The sequence below is a fragment of the Otolemur garnettii genome, unplaced genomic scaffold (assembly GCF_000181295.1).
Source record: "Otolemur garnettii isolate 467f Iridium unplaced genomic scaffold, OtoGar3 scaffold00083, whole genome shotgun sequence".
Lineage (NCBI taxonomy): Eukaryota > Metazoa > Chordata > Mammalia > Primates > Galagidae > Otolemur > Otolemur garnettii.
The window spans coordinates 4,397,388-4,409,941 of NW_003852478.1; the positions used below are offsets into that span (position 1 = coordinate 4,397,388).

Sequence of the window (12,554 nt, forward strand, 5' to 3'; positions counted from 1 at the left end):
TAATAAGTCAGTACATAAACTCTACTGTACAGATAAGGAAACCAGGTGACAGGTATCCCTAGAATCACTCTGAGTTAATGAGCCTAGTACAAAGAAAGCCAAAATGAAGGAGCACTTACATCTAACAAGAGAGTCAGCAGAAGGAAGACCTTCACAAACAAGGAAGGGCCTACAAAAAGTATCAGAAGGATTCTAGTACACAGAAAGGTGAAGGAAAAAATACTGTATTTTACAGGAAGAAGAAATAGACAGACTCCCATAGACCAAGGCGGAGTACAGCACATATGTGTGGGCACTTCAGTAAAAGATTCACAGAGCTGACTGCTGGGTGATGAGACTAGACACGCAGGCCAAGGTCTTATCACTGATTCCCTGAGATGCCAAGTCCACATATACTTACACATACACGTCTTACAAACATATCCCTTCCCATAAGTGATAAAGAACCACTGAAGAGTTTGTATCAGCTAAGTAGAAAGCTAGAGGCGAGGAACTCAGCATGAAATTCTTGTGAAAACCTAAGAAAGAGTTGTTCCAAACTGCTAAAGGGTGTCAGAAGGCACTTGGATAAGACAAGAGATTTCAAAGAAACTTTAAGACACATCTCAGATTAAAAGTGGCTTGACCACTTATTTTCACGTAAACATGGTCAAGTTAAATATCGAAAACATATAGATTCCACTCTCTAAGAAGTCAGGCCTATAAATGTAAATTCAGAAGTTACCCACCCCAGGAAAATATATGAGGAATGATGAAAATAAATGAAAAGCAAGGGACCTACAAAAGATCCCCAATAAGTATCTGTTGTACAGATGAATGTACAAGTAAATTTAAAGAGAAGGAGGACACTACCTTTAAAGAATAACCATAGAGAAATGAAGAACAAAATGAGTTTCAGGTAGGGTAAATCGGAGGCCAACCAAGTTGGTTTCCAAGGGGTCAAATGGCCAACTAAGACTGCCAAGGGAAAGGAAAATGGAAAAAAACACTATTAGGCCACTCTATTTTTCTGTATTTCCTGTATTTTCTTCAAAAGTTTCTTTGAATGGTAGAGTTTGTTTCCATTGGGTCTTCCAATCATTAGTTTTCACCCATTTATTCCTTTGTTATCACTACTTGAAAATTCTTTCCGAATTTGAAAGTCATTTCATTTTATATAACTGTGCATATGAGGTCTTTTTAAGGCAAAATTTTCAAAGGGCAACAATGATGGCAAAAAACAATTTCACAGATGAGAGCAACAAAGGTTAATTCCAGACCATCTCTTAAACCACGAGACTCACTTTATCACTCACACTGTGCTCCTTGTTCAGACCTCAAATCTAGAGCACATTGATTTTATCCAAAAAAAAAAGGCCACTGGCCTTGGTTCCAACATAAAACGATCTTTCTTCTGGTATTAAATTACAGAAAACTAAATTGCCAAAGCTGATTTTTAATAAGCATTTATAACAATTGGTAGGCTTATTTGAATAATTTAAAAATCTATGAAATAAAACCTTTAAAAAATTAGAGGGCAAAAATTAAAACCAAAGAACTACCAAAACATACAGCCCAAACTAAACAAAACCAGCCTACATAGGAAAGTATTTTCAAAAACTTAGCATATTTACCTTTTTTATTCTTTTACAAGGACATCTAAGTTTTACCTTCTGGTTGCAATTAAAGGGACATTCACCAGGATGACACATTTCTTTGCATCTATGACCACAAGGAAGCTAAAATAAAACCAAAATAAAACAATTACATATTTACATTTTGGTCATGCTCTACTTCCCTCCACCCCAACAACTGTTTTAAGAAAGAGTCAGCCACACAGAGTCAATCAATCCTGGCTAATAGGCTAATCTGTCAATTATTTTTCTTTTAGATATAAATTACTTTTATTACATAAAAATTTTAAATATTCGCCCCAACTCCACTCCCAGAGTATATGTCCCAGCTCCCTTGTCACTAGTTGTAGCCCTGTGACTAAGTTCCCGCCACGTGAATGTGAGCAAGTATGGAGAAGTGACTTGGGCCTTAATCATTTCAGGAGTTACCTCCCTGCTCTTTTCCAGCAGAGCTCTAAGGACACCACAGGTCAGCTAACCCTTCGTGGTGAACACCCAGGGCACAGTGACATGTCTCCCTTCCCTGAACTGTTACATGAGAAAGAAAGAAAACGTCTTTATCAGCAGGCGCCGTGTCCCCAGCTGCTTAGGCTTTTACTCTCTGACATTCACTCTTGCCACCACATATTAAAACATGATTTAGGAGGCCAAAACTGATGAATAGGAAAATTAACAAACTCATATTTTATATTTTAAATATTTTTATATTTATACATCAACATGTAAACAAATATTTATTAAAATTCTATAATGAATATTTTGTAAATAAAGGTATAGTTAGTACAATTTCCCATTCTAAACTATTGTGACATTGCTTGTATTGTCCTGAATTGTTACCCAAAAAAAAGAGCCCCCCTTTTAGGCTCTTTTCCTAAATATTTCCTATATTTCTGAATGTAAATAAAATACACTATTGTTAGGGATTACTACCTAGAGCTCAATCCTAGATCCCCTATTTATCAACCGTGGGACCCTAGGCAAGTCACTTGACTTTTCTATATTTCACATGTAAAACTGTGAAGAGGAATATTTTATAAATACTTTATAAAGTTGTAAGGATTAGCTCAGTATAGTCAGCTATTATAAAGAAATTATCATAAGTTAGTAGAGGGCTATGGTTTTACACAGACAATCCCCAATTTATGATGGTAGAACTTACAATTTTCAACATCATGATGGGTTTATGGGGATGCTACCCCATCATAAATGAAGAAGCATCTATATATTTTTCATATCTCTCACTGCATAATCCCTAACAAAGATACTGTGCAAATAGAAGAAACCTTAACAAACATTTAAATTCTCTAATTTTTGATCTCTATGAGATCACCAGATTGATCTTTCAAACTACTGATTCCACCAACTTTAAAAATTCAGAATCCTTTTCTGTTGTCTTTAGTCACCCTCTAGTGTACAACTAGGCTTCCTGTTCTTTAACTTTTAGCCTCTGCATTCACACTAAAACGAAATTTAGATAACTCACGTTGTGTATGCCGACTAATCCTACCACAGGGCAGAGTAAGCTTGAGTAAGCTCCACACGAAGCATTCCTGGACCAGTACAGAACTATTTCTCCCTACAGCTAGTACAGGGCCTGAACACTGCTTAACAGGCTCAGTATTTATTCAATATCGAATATTTGCCTCACGGAGGTTTTTCAAGCCTTTTATTTCTTAATTTCACTCTCACCTTCATTCCTGCCAGTGCCTCTAACTCTTCACAATTTCACCAACATCTTTAAAGTCTCCTTTTCTCTGGCTGAGTCTTCTGCTCTCAAAATATGTACCTCTTTTCTCTACATCGTCTATTTGACACTACCATCTCACCCATCTACTACACCATGAATCTCCTTGCCTTTCTACATCCAGTGCTGCTGAAAGTTGTACAAGACAGAAACTGAGGCAGCTGCCTGGTTCACCACATCTCCCCAGGAGCACAGCTGAGGCTAAGCTCCCTGTTCCAGCTCCCGGCTGGGTCACCTATGTCAAGAGGAGCCCTTGGACTCAAGATGAGCCAATCAGATTTTCTCTCCTGGGAACCTGAAAACTCGGAAGGGAGAGATTGAAGTGTCCATGGTCATCTCACTATGGGATTATTAAAATAATCACTATTGCTTCAAATGTCCTCTTTTAAAATAATCTTACGTAAATTCTTAAACCCTCAAGGTCAATTTCTAAAAAAGTGATCCAAAGTTTAAGAGAAAATGTTGTTAACAAAAAGGTGTTTCTTGTTTTATACCTAAAGACTTAATACTGCATGACTTAGTTGCTATCTCTCCCTGACTCTCAACAGGATGAGAAACTTAGATAAGTACATAAAGGTAATGAAAATTTAATACATCTAGTTAGTACCTCTGTAAATCAAAAGGATTCTTTTATAAATGCCTACCCAAATCAAATAATTGTCATTGTACCAAACTGAGCAACACAAAAAGGAGCACACTCCCTTTCAAACTGCCCAAATCGAGATGGACTACTTTGGTTTCTCAAGTTACCACCAGGATAAATCACTTGTGAGTTTTTACCTTTTTACTCTGAACAACTTTTCAAACTTTTGATACTTTTAGTTTGAATACAACATTTACTCAAGCATCAGAATCTTTAAAAAACACTATTTACATATGAATGCTTTTTATTAATTTAATACAGCAGTGAACTTTAAAGATCCAATAAACTGAATGGTACCAACACCAAAAGCCACAATGAAAATGTCCAGAGTAATCTTCTATGAAAACTTCTTCACAGAACAGTGGACGAGGACGTCTGTCGCCCACATGACCCACCACAGACGCATGCACATGTGCACACACACACTCATTTTAAATAACTTACAGATTCACTAACTGCTTACAACCTACACAGTTCTCAGTCTATTTATATTTTAAGTCTGAATTGCATTTTGGAGGATAAGTACTAGGTCACTATTTTTTTATATGAAGTATATAAGCTATCCTTAAAATTACTCTCTTAAAAAAAAAATTCTCAAAGGGTCATTCCTAGTTCTAACATCCTCAAATTTCACAAAATGAAGTGCACTTACTACTCTAACCCTATGCATTAGACTATTATAGAATTAATCACATTTCCTTTTGAGACCCACACTCTTCAGAAAGGATCTGAAATAAGACAACAGCCATACAAGAAAACAGAAAATCCAAGAGAACAATGCCCAAGGAACATAATTTAAAAGATTCTATTAAAGCTTACCTCTTTAGGACACTGATTTTTGCAACAACTGAGGAGATTCTTTCCATTTTCATCAGCTGTGGTTATTTTTCTAAAAACAAGACAGAAAATTTTGATGACATTCAAATCAAAGTCCATTTTCTATCACTTCCTTCTAAAAATTCAATTTTAAACATGTCCATAATTATTTTATGTATTTTTTTCTCAAAAAATATTTTAACTGTTTCTCTATCTGTAATAATTATCCTCAAATTACTTAACTGTTCTGATAACTCTGAAAACACTCAAAGCCAGTTAATTCCAATGATACTACATAAAGTATTCTAGAGCACAGAACACCAGAGAAATAGCCAAGATTTTACAAAACAATTAATTTTCTAGCTCCATCTTATCTTCTACATTTATTAACTTATCTATTTTACTATAGAGAAGCACTCTCCCCTGTTCTATTTATTAATACCAGCATGAACCAATGATTCTTATTTAATCTGTCACTATCATTTGGATTTTTACATTATAAACATCAGAGGCCCATGACAGAGTCTTTAAATTGGTTCCCACGTCCTTTTGATATGTTTCCATCTGTCTTTTAGTATTTCTTTTTTCTATCTTGCTGATAAAAATGTCCCAGGCTCCTCTTGTACTATACCTATCTCAGCCCAGGACTTAAGTCACTTCTCCAAGAGCGTTTTTAGTGGACAATGGTATTTTACAATGAGTAGGTGTGCTTTACGGCTCCTTGTGTGTCATTACAGTTCGGTTCTCTGTTTTGATGTGTTAAGGACCATTTTTTAATTTCTTTTTGTCAATAGGCTGTTCACATCCTTTGCCCTTTTTTATTCTTGAAGTTTGATCTTTTTTTCTCCTTCCCCAGCAATTCAGTCATATCTTCAAGCTCTGCTTCTCCTGATGTTTCGGCCACATTTGCAGATATTCCTTCTATTGAGATCACGAACCCCTCAAAAATCATCCATGGAGGTTGGAATCAACTTTTCCAAATGCCGGTTAATACTGATATTGTGACTTCCTTCCATAAATCACCTATGATCTTAACGACATCTAGAATGACAGATCCCTTCCAGAAGGTTTTCAATTTACTTTGTCCAGGTTGATAAATCACTATCTATATCTGGCAGCTATGGCCTTATAAAATATATTTCTTAAATTTTAGGACTTGAAAATTGAAACTATCCTTTGATCCATGAGCTCAAGAATAGATGCCATGATGGACAGAATATCAACATCCTTGTACATTGCCGTAAGACTTCCTGGATGAGCAGGTGCATTGTCAATAAGCATTATTATTGTGAAAGGAGTCTTTTTTTTTTCCTAATGAAGTCTCAACAATGGATTTAAAATATTCAGTAAATTATGCTATATACTGATGTGTTGTTATCTAGGATTTGCTGTTACATTTATAGATCACAGGAAAACTAGATTTAGAAGAATTCTTAAATGTCCTAGGATTTTCCAAATGGTACATAAGCACTGGCTTCAATTTAAAGACATCACCTATATTAGCCCCTAATAAGAGTCACCTTATCCTTTCCTTTACAGCAAGGCAATGACTTCTCTCTAGCTATGGAAGCCTTAGGTGGCATCGTCTTTCAATGGAAGGCTGTTTCATCTACACTGAAGATCTACTGTTTAACGTGGCCACCTTCACCCACTACCTTAGCTAGATCTGGATAGCTCACTGCAGCTTCTACATTAGCACCCGCTGTTTCACTTTGCACTATTATATTACAGAGATGGCTACTTTTCTTACACCTCATGAATCAATCTTTGCCAGCTTCAAACTTTTCTTCTGCAGCTTCCTCATCTCTCTCAGCCTTTGTGGAATTGAAGAGAGTGAGGGTCTTCTTCTGGGTTAGGCTTTGGCTTAAGAGAACGTTGTGGCTGCTCTGATCTTTTATCCTGACCATTCAAAGTTTCTCCATATCAACAATATGGCTATCTTACTTTCTTACCATTCCTGTGTTCACTGGAATAGCACTTTTAATTTCCTTTAAGAACTTGTCCTTTGCATTCATAACTTAGCACAACAGGCCTCGGTTTTGTCCTGTCTCAGCTCTGGACATGCCTTCCTCCTTAAACTTAATCATGTCTAGCTTTTGATTTAAAGTGAGAACCAAGGGTTCCATCCATGGTGCCCCAAACAATTATAACAGTAACATCAAAGATCACTTAATCACTGATCACCATAATATATATGATGATGATGAAAAAGTAAGAAATGTTGTGAAAATTACCAGAATGTAACACAAAAGACACAAAGCAAGAATATGGCATCAACAGATTTGCTTTATTAAGGTTGCCACAAACCTACAATTTGTATAAATGCAGTATCTGTGAAACAATAAAGTGAAGCACAATAAAACAATGTACACCTGTCTATATAAGTCAAATTTGATCAAATAAAATAGTTAAGTAGTATTTCTTTAATTTTTTTAATTTGATCAAATAAAATAGTTAAGTAGTATTTCTTAATTTTTTTAAAGAAATGATACAACTTTTACTAACAAAATCTTAAATAGAATCTTCAAATGGAATAAAAGCAAAATTTTCCTGCTTGAAATCAGGATAAAGAAAAAAGTAGAACATCTACACATCTTCCTTTCAGATCTACTGGATAACCTAGGTCTCCAGAATTTGAGCCATACAAATGAAAAATATTCTATAAAGTATATCGTAAAGGGCTCCGAATTATAAGAAGTATCAATTCAGACAATTTTAGTAAGATAAGAATATTTCTTCAGTCCACTTACCTACATTCCACATACAGGCTTGTTATCTTACAGTGACATTTTATTCTAAGCATTTGAACACAAGGGGGACATTCTCCAGGGTGACATGGTAAAACACAAGGGTGAGGACAGCCTGGTGGCCGTGACTTAGAGCACCCTTCCTCACAATGAAGGCATTCTGGGCCAGCCTGAAAAATAGAAAGGAAATAAATTGCCTAAGCATAGAAGTCTAACATTTCTATATATTTAAGGTATAAAACTTACGTATCCCATTAAAATACTTTTGCAGCTCTTAAAAATAGTTAATATGTATTTATCTTAAAAATACTCAAAAAAAAGAAAAGTAAGAGTGTCAAAATGACCATTATTCACTTAAGATTTTTATATTAAGAACCTCATTAAGTCAAAGTGTCTAATCTTTAACATGAATTTGACTACATAAAGTATCTCTACTAAAACTGTAAATTACTTCCTGAAGAACAGTCAGGAGTAGAAAAAAAAGGAGTAAAATGTTTATTCATTTCCATCTGATAAACATAATTATCACTGAATTAAAGAAATCAACAACTGTTAACACATTAAAAATTCCGCAGCAAAGTTCTGGAGATATTTACCTCATCTTGCCAATGACAAACATACATGGAATGAAAACAGGAGAAGAATCAGCAGTTTATTTGTAAAGCGCATTAGTAAATTAAGCTTAGATTACATTTACAAATATTATAAATGTACCTCACTGTAACTTAACAAGACTTCTGTCTCTGCTCTTGCAATTTAAAAATATAACTAGCATCAGAATCTACTAAAGAAAGTTGAAGTTTTTTTACCGTTGGTTTGGATGTCATACCTGAGAAGAAGTCAGTCAGAGATAGATCTATAGACACGGACACTAAGTCTGAAGGTTAAATGCTTTTACTATCATCCAAGGTATAGCAGTGCTTACAGCAGTTACTTTTCATAAGAGTCTAAGCTATTTTTGACATTTACGACCAAAAAGAAGTAATGTGTCAAATTATGAAAACACTTTTATAAAAAATTTTTACATATATATATGTGTGTGTGTATATATATATATATATATCTTTTTTTAACTTTTACAAAGTATATTCATTTATTCCACAAATACTCATTCAATCCATATGCACCAAGCATTGTTCCAGCACTGGGAATAGATGAGACAGGTCCCAGGAACTTACATCAAAGTAGAAAGAACATAATATCATGTCTTCATAAGTACTCTGAAGAAAGATAAAACAAGATAACAGAAAGGGATGGGAGCATAAGAAGGATGCCTGCCTGATAAAGCCCACATCTGAACAGAAATTGAGTTAAAAGAAGAAGAGAGCCACAAGGAAGAGTTCCAGAGAAAAGGAATAATAAGTATAATGGCTGTGACGAAGAACAAATGTGGAATGTTCAGGAAACAGCAAGAAGAGAAGCAGAAGTGAACAAACAAGAATAAGGAGCAGTCAGATGAGGAGGAGGAAAGGTGTCAGGACTCAGATCATTAGAGCCTCTGTGGTTATCATGCAGCCTGTGGATTTTAATGTGAGAGTGACTGAAAGCTACCATGGCTGTTGAACAGGGAAATGACACTTGACTTACATTTTTAAAAAGATGAATCTGGCTGATGTAGTAAAACAAAAGTGAAAGCAGAAAGGTTAGTCGGGAAAACACTATAGAAATCCAGGTACCAGGTTATGGTGACTTAGACCAGGATGTTAGTAGCATAGGTTATAAAAAATTGTCAGATTCAGAATCTATTTTGGAGATAAACCTAACAGAATTTGCTGTGAGACAAGGACAATAAAGGTAATCACCAAATCAAGCATGATTCCTATGTCTTTGACTCGTACCGCTGGCATGAGTCAAAATGGCAATATGACTTCTGAAATAGGAAAGACTGAGGGAGGTTAGGCGATGAATCTCAAAGCGTACAAGTGGAACCAACGTCAACACGGAGTCTGCTTCCTTTGCTCCTCCTGGCTGTGGTGCACCTCCAACAATCTATTTAAATAGATTTAAATGAGTGAAGAAGAGCCTACTGGGCTGAGAGGTAAGAGAGCAGGGACACTAATTTTTGGTTTGCTACTCTCCTGTTATGTGATTGTAAGTCCCCTGACAATATTAAGATTCAGTTTCCTTATCTGCAAAACAAAAATTATACTTATGATGTGAGCTCCTCCCAGATATGAAAAAGAAACGGATTACTGAGTCTCCACTTGCACTAAGCTATCTCTCTGGATCACTTCCAATATAAATTATATCTCCTAGGAAAGACTAGTACAATTCCAATATCATTTTCATTTTATCATGATTACATTTTTGAGAATCAAGGCATGTAGTGAAGAAGAAATTATAAGCATTACATTTACATACGTATCTGTACAGGAACGAGAATAATGCTATGAGCATTCATGCTGCCATGTACCACAATTACCAAATCGAAGACAGAAAAATTCTAGTAATCCAAGCAAAGTTTTCAATAACATAATTCAACTAATAATTAAATTATCTACAAATATAATGTTAATAATAAAGTAAAACTTAAAATTTCTGGCTTTTTTTCATTAAGATACATGCTAACATTATGACCCCTATAGAATGGAAATTTATAAAAATATTTTAAAAATAAAGCTTAGTATGATTTAATATTTAATTAGGTATATTTTTTCCCTATGAAATGGCAATTTTTAGGAGATCTTTGAATAACTGATTTCTCACATTCCTATAAAATGCTTTTAATTTATTATATACACAGACATACACATCTGTGATGCTACTTATTTTCCCAAAAAGATTAGGAATTTATTAAAATTGTGACCACCTATCATGTATTAGGTCTGAAAAATAACTAAACAAATGCTCTAAACTCAGAAATATGAATAGAAATAAGCGGAGGTGGCATTGCTACTATCTAAGAAGATGCAAAGCTCCATGGAAAGAGTTCCATGTTAAAGGCACATTATCGTGAGACAGCACAGAGATCTCGTATACAGTGGTGCCAATCTATTAACGTCAGTAGTCTTAGGAAAACAAGGAAGGAGACGGAATGAGGGCAAAAAAGAGGAAAGAAACTAAGCAAAACAGAAAAAAAAAACTGTAGTATAATTGCTGAAAAAATATTTGAAGCATACTGTGAGCACATATATATATATATATCCAACCTAAAAACATTACCTTGTTTTTGCCAGTACAGCCATCCACTTCAGTTACCTCGTGGCATTCTTTCATACACGTATGATTCTGACAATCTAAAGTTCGTCCACAAACTCTCTTACAAGAGTAGGGTCCTACAGCATGGCATGGGAGAGGACTCACCTTAAAAGAAAACAAGGTAATCAGCATAATACATATACACACAAAAACCTTCTGAACCCATGTTTTCCATAATGACTCTGCTATTATTTGAGCTCAAGTTTCATAAAGAAAGGCCTAATAGGTTTTCATTAATAACAATGAATTATTATTAAAACCAAAGTAACCCATCAAAATGTTCTAAAAAATGAATGCAAAGAAGCAAAACATTCTCTTCCTAAAATGAAAATTCAGTATGATTCCACAGTGAATGTATGTGGTTAATTTTCAAAATAAAAGCACAGTATACTTTTAAAATTAGTAGACAAAATTTTGCACGCTTCAATACACTGAAATAATAATACGCTGACTTTATTATTTTTAATGACTATTGTGGAAAAGACATAGATTGTAAGTTTTATTTAAAAATTGTACCTATAACTTACCTCATGTTTCCCAAGACATTCCCTGCAAGGAAAAAATAAAATAAAATAAAAACACTGTAAATTCTTCAAAAAAGATATCCAAAGCAAAGAAGCTAACTCTGTTAATTTTATTAAGAGTAAGAAATAAACACATGTGGAAATAAATTATTATAAGGTTACAGGATACAACATTAGTATACAGAAGCCAAATGATTTCCTACATACATCAGCAATGAGTAATTGGAATTTGAAATTAAAAACATAAGCCTATTTCTATTAGCACAAAAAATGAAATACATAGGTATATATTTAACAAAATATATACAAGAGGCATATGAGAAAACCGCAAAACGCTGATTAAAGAGTTCAAAGATCTAAATATATGTTCACGGACAGAAGAGCTCAAAATGGTTAAGATGTGGCTTCTTTTCTGTTTTATCCAGATTCAACATGATTCCAATCAAAATCCCAGCAAGTTATGAGATACATATAAACCAACTCATTTTAAAGTTTTATAGAAACATAATAGACTCAGAGCAGTCAACATAATATTGAAGAACAAAGCCCAAGTACTGACACTACCTGACTTCAAAACTTACTATACAACTACAGTAATCAAGAAAGTATGAGAGGGTCAGAAGGACCAATCATTTGCTCCTCAACTGTAAGATAGGTACCACCCTAATGCAATCAGTGAGACAGAACAGAAAGCCCAAATGGAGACCCACAAAAATACAACTCATCTTTGACGAAAGAGCAAAGGCAAGTGAATGGCTGGTGCTAGAACAAATGGAATATAAGCATACAGAAAGATGCTCAACTTTCTGTCACTAGGGAATTGCACATTAAAACCAGATGTGCCACCACACCCCTATTAGAATGGCTAAAATCCAAAACACTGGCAGGGCCATATGTGGTGAGGATACAGAGCAACAGGAACTCTCATTCAGTGCTGATGAGAAGGCTAAACGATACAGCCACTTTGTAGACAGGTTGGCAGCTCCCTACAAAGAATCGCACTCCCAAGAATTCACCCAAATGAGATGAAAACTTACGTCTATTCAAATACCTGCACATAAATGTTCATAGCATATAGCAGCTTTATTCTTACATGTTTATAGCAGCTTCCAAAAGTTAGAAGCAACCAGAATGTCCTTCAGCAGGTGAATGCATGATCTACTATTCAATGATAAAAAGAAATAAGCTATTAAGCCAGGAACTTCTGGCTTGGCACCTATAGCTCAACCGGCTAAGGCGCCAGCCACGTACACCTAAGGTGGCGGGTTC

At 35.0% G+C, this 12,554-nt stretch overlaps 1 protein-coding gene across 3 annotated transcripts in view; it reads right to left on the reverse strand.

Moving 5' to 3' along the window:
- Window positions 1–12,554, reverse strand: part of NFXL1 (nuclear transcription factor, X-box binding like 1) — a 49,154-nt gene that overhangs the window by 2,067 nt on the left and 34,533 nt on the right. For all 3 annotated transcript variants that reach the window (XM_023515982.1, XM_023515983.1, XM_023515981.1), the window contains exons 16-20: window positions 11,289–11,310; window positions 10,726–10,866; window positions 7,567–7,733; window positions 4,820–4,889; window positions 1,614–1,718 (exon numbers count right to left, since the gene is read on the reverse strand). In XM_023515982.1, the coding sequence (XP_023371750.1) occupies window positions 1,614–1,718; window positions 4,820–4,889; window positions 7,567–7,733; window positions 10,726–10,866; window positions 11,289–11,310 (505 nt within the window). The remainder of the gene's footprint in view (window positions 1–1,613; window positions 1,719–4,819; window positions 4,890–7,566; window positions 7,734–10,725; window positions 10,867–11,288; window positions 11,311–12,554) is intronic.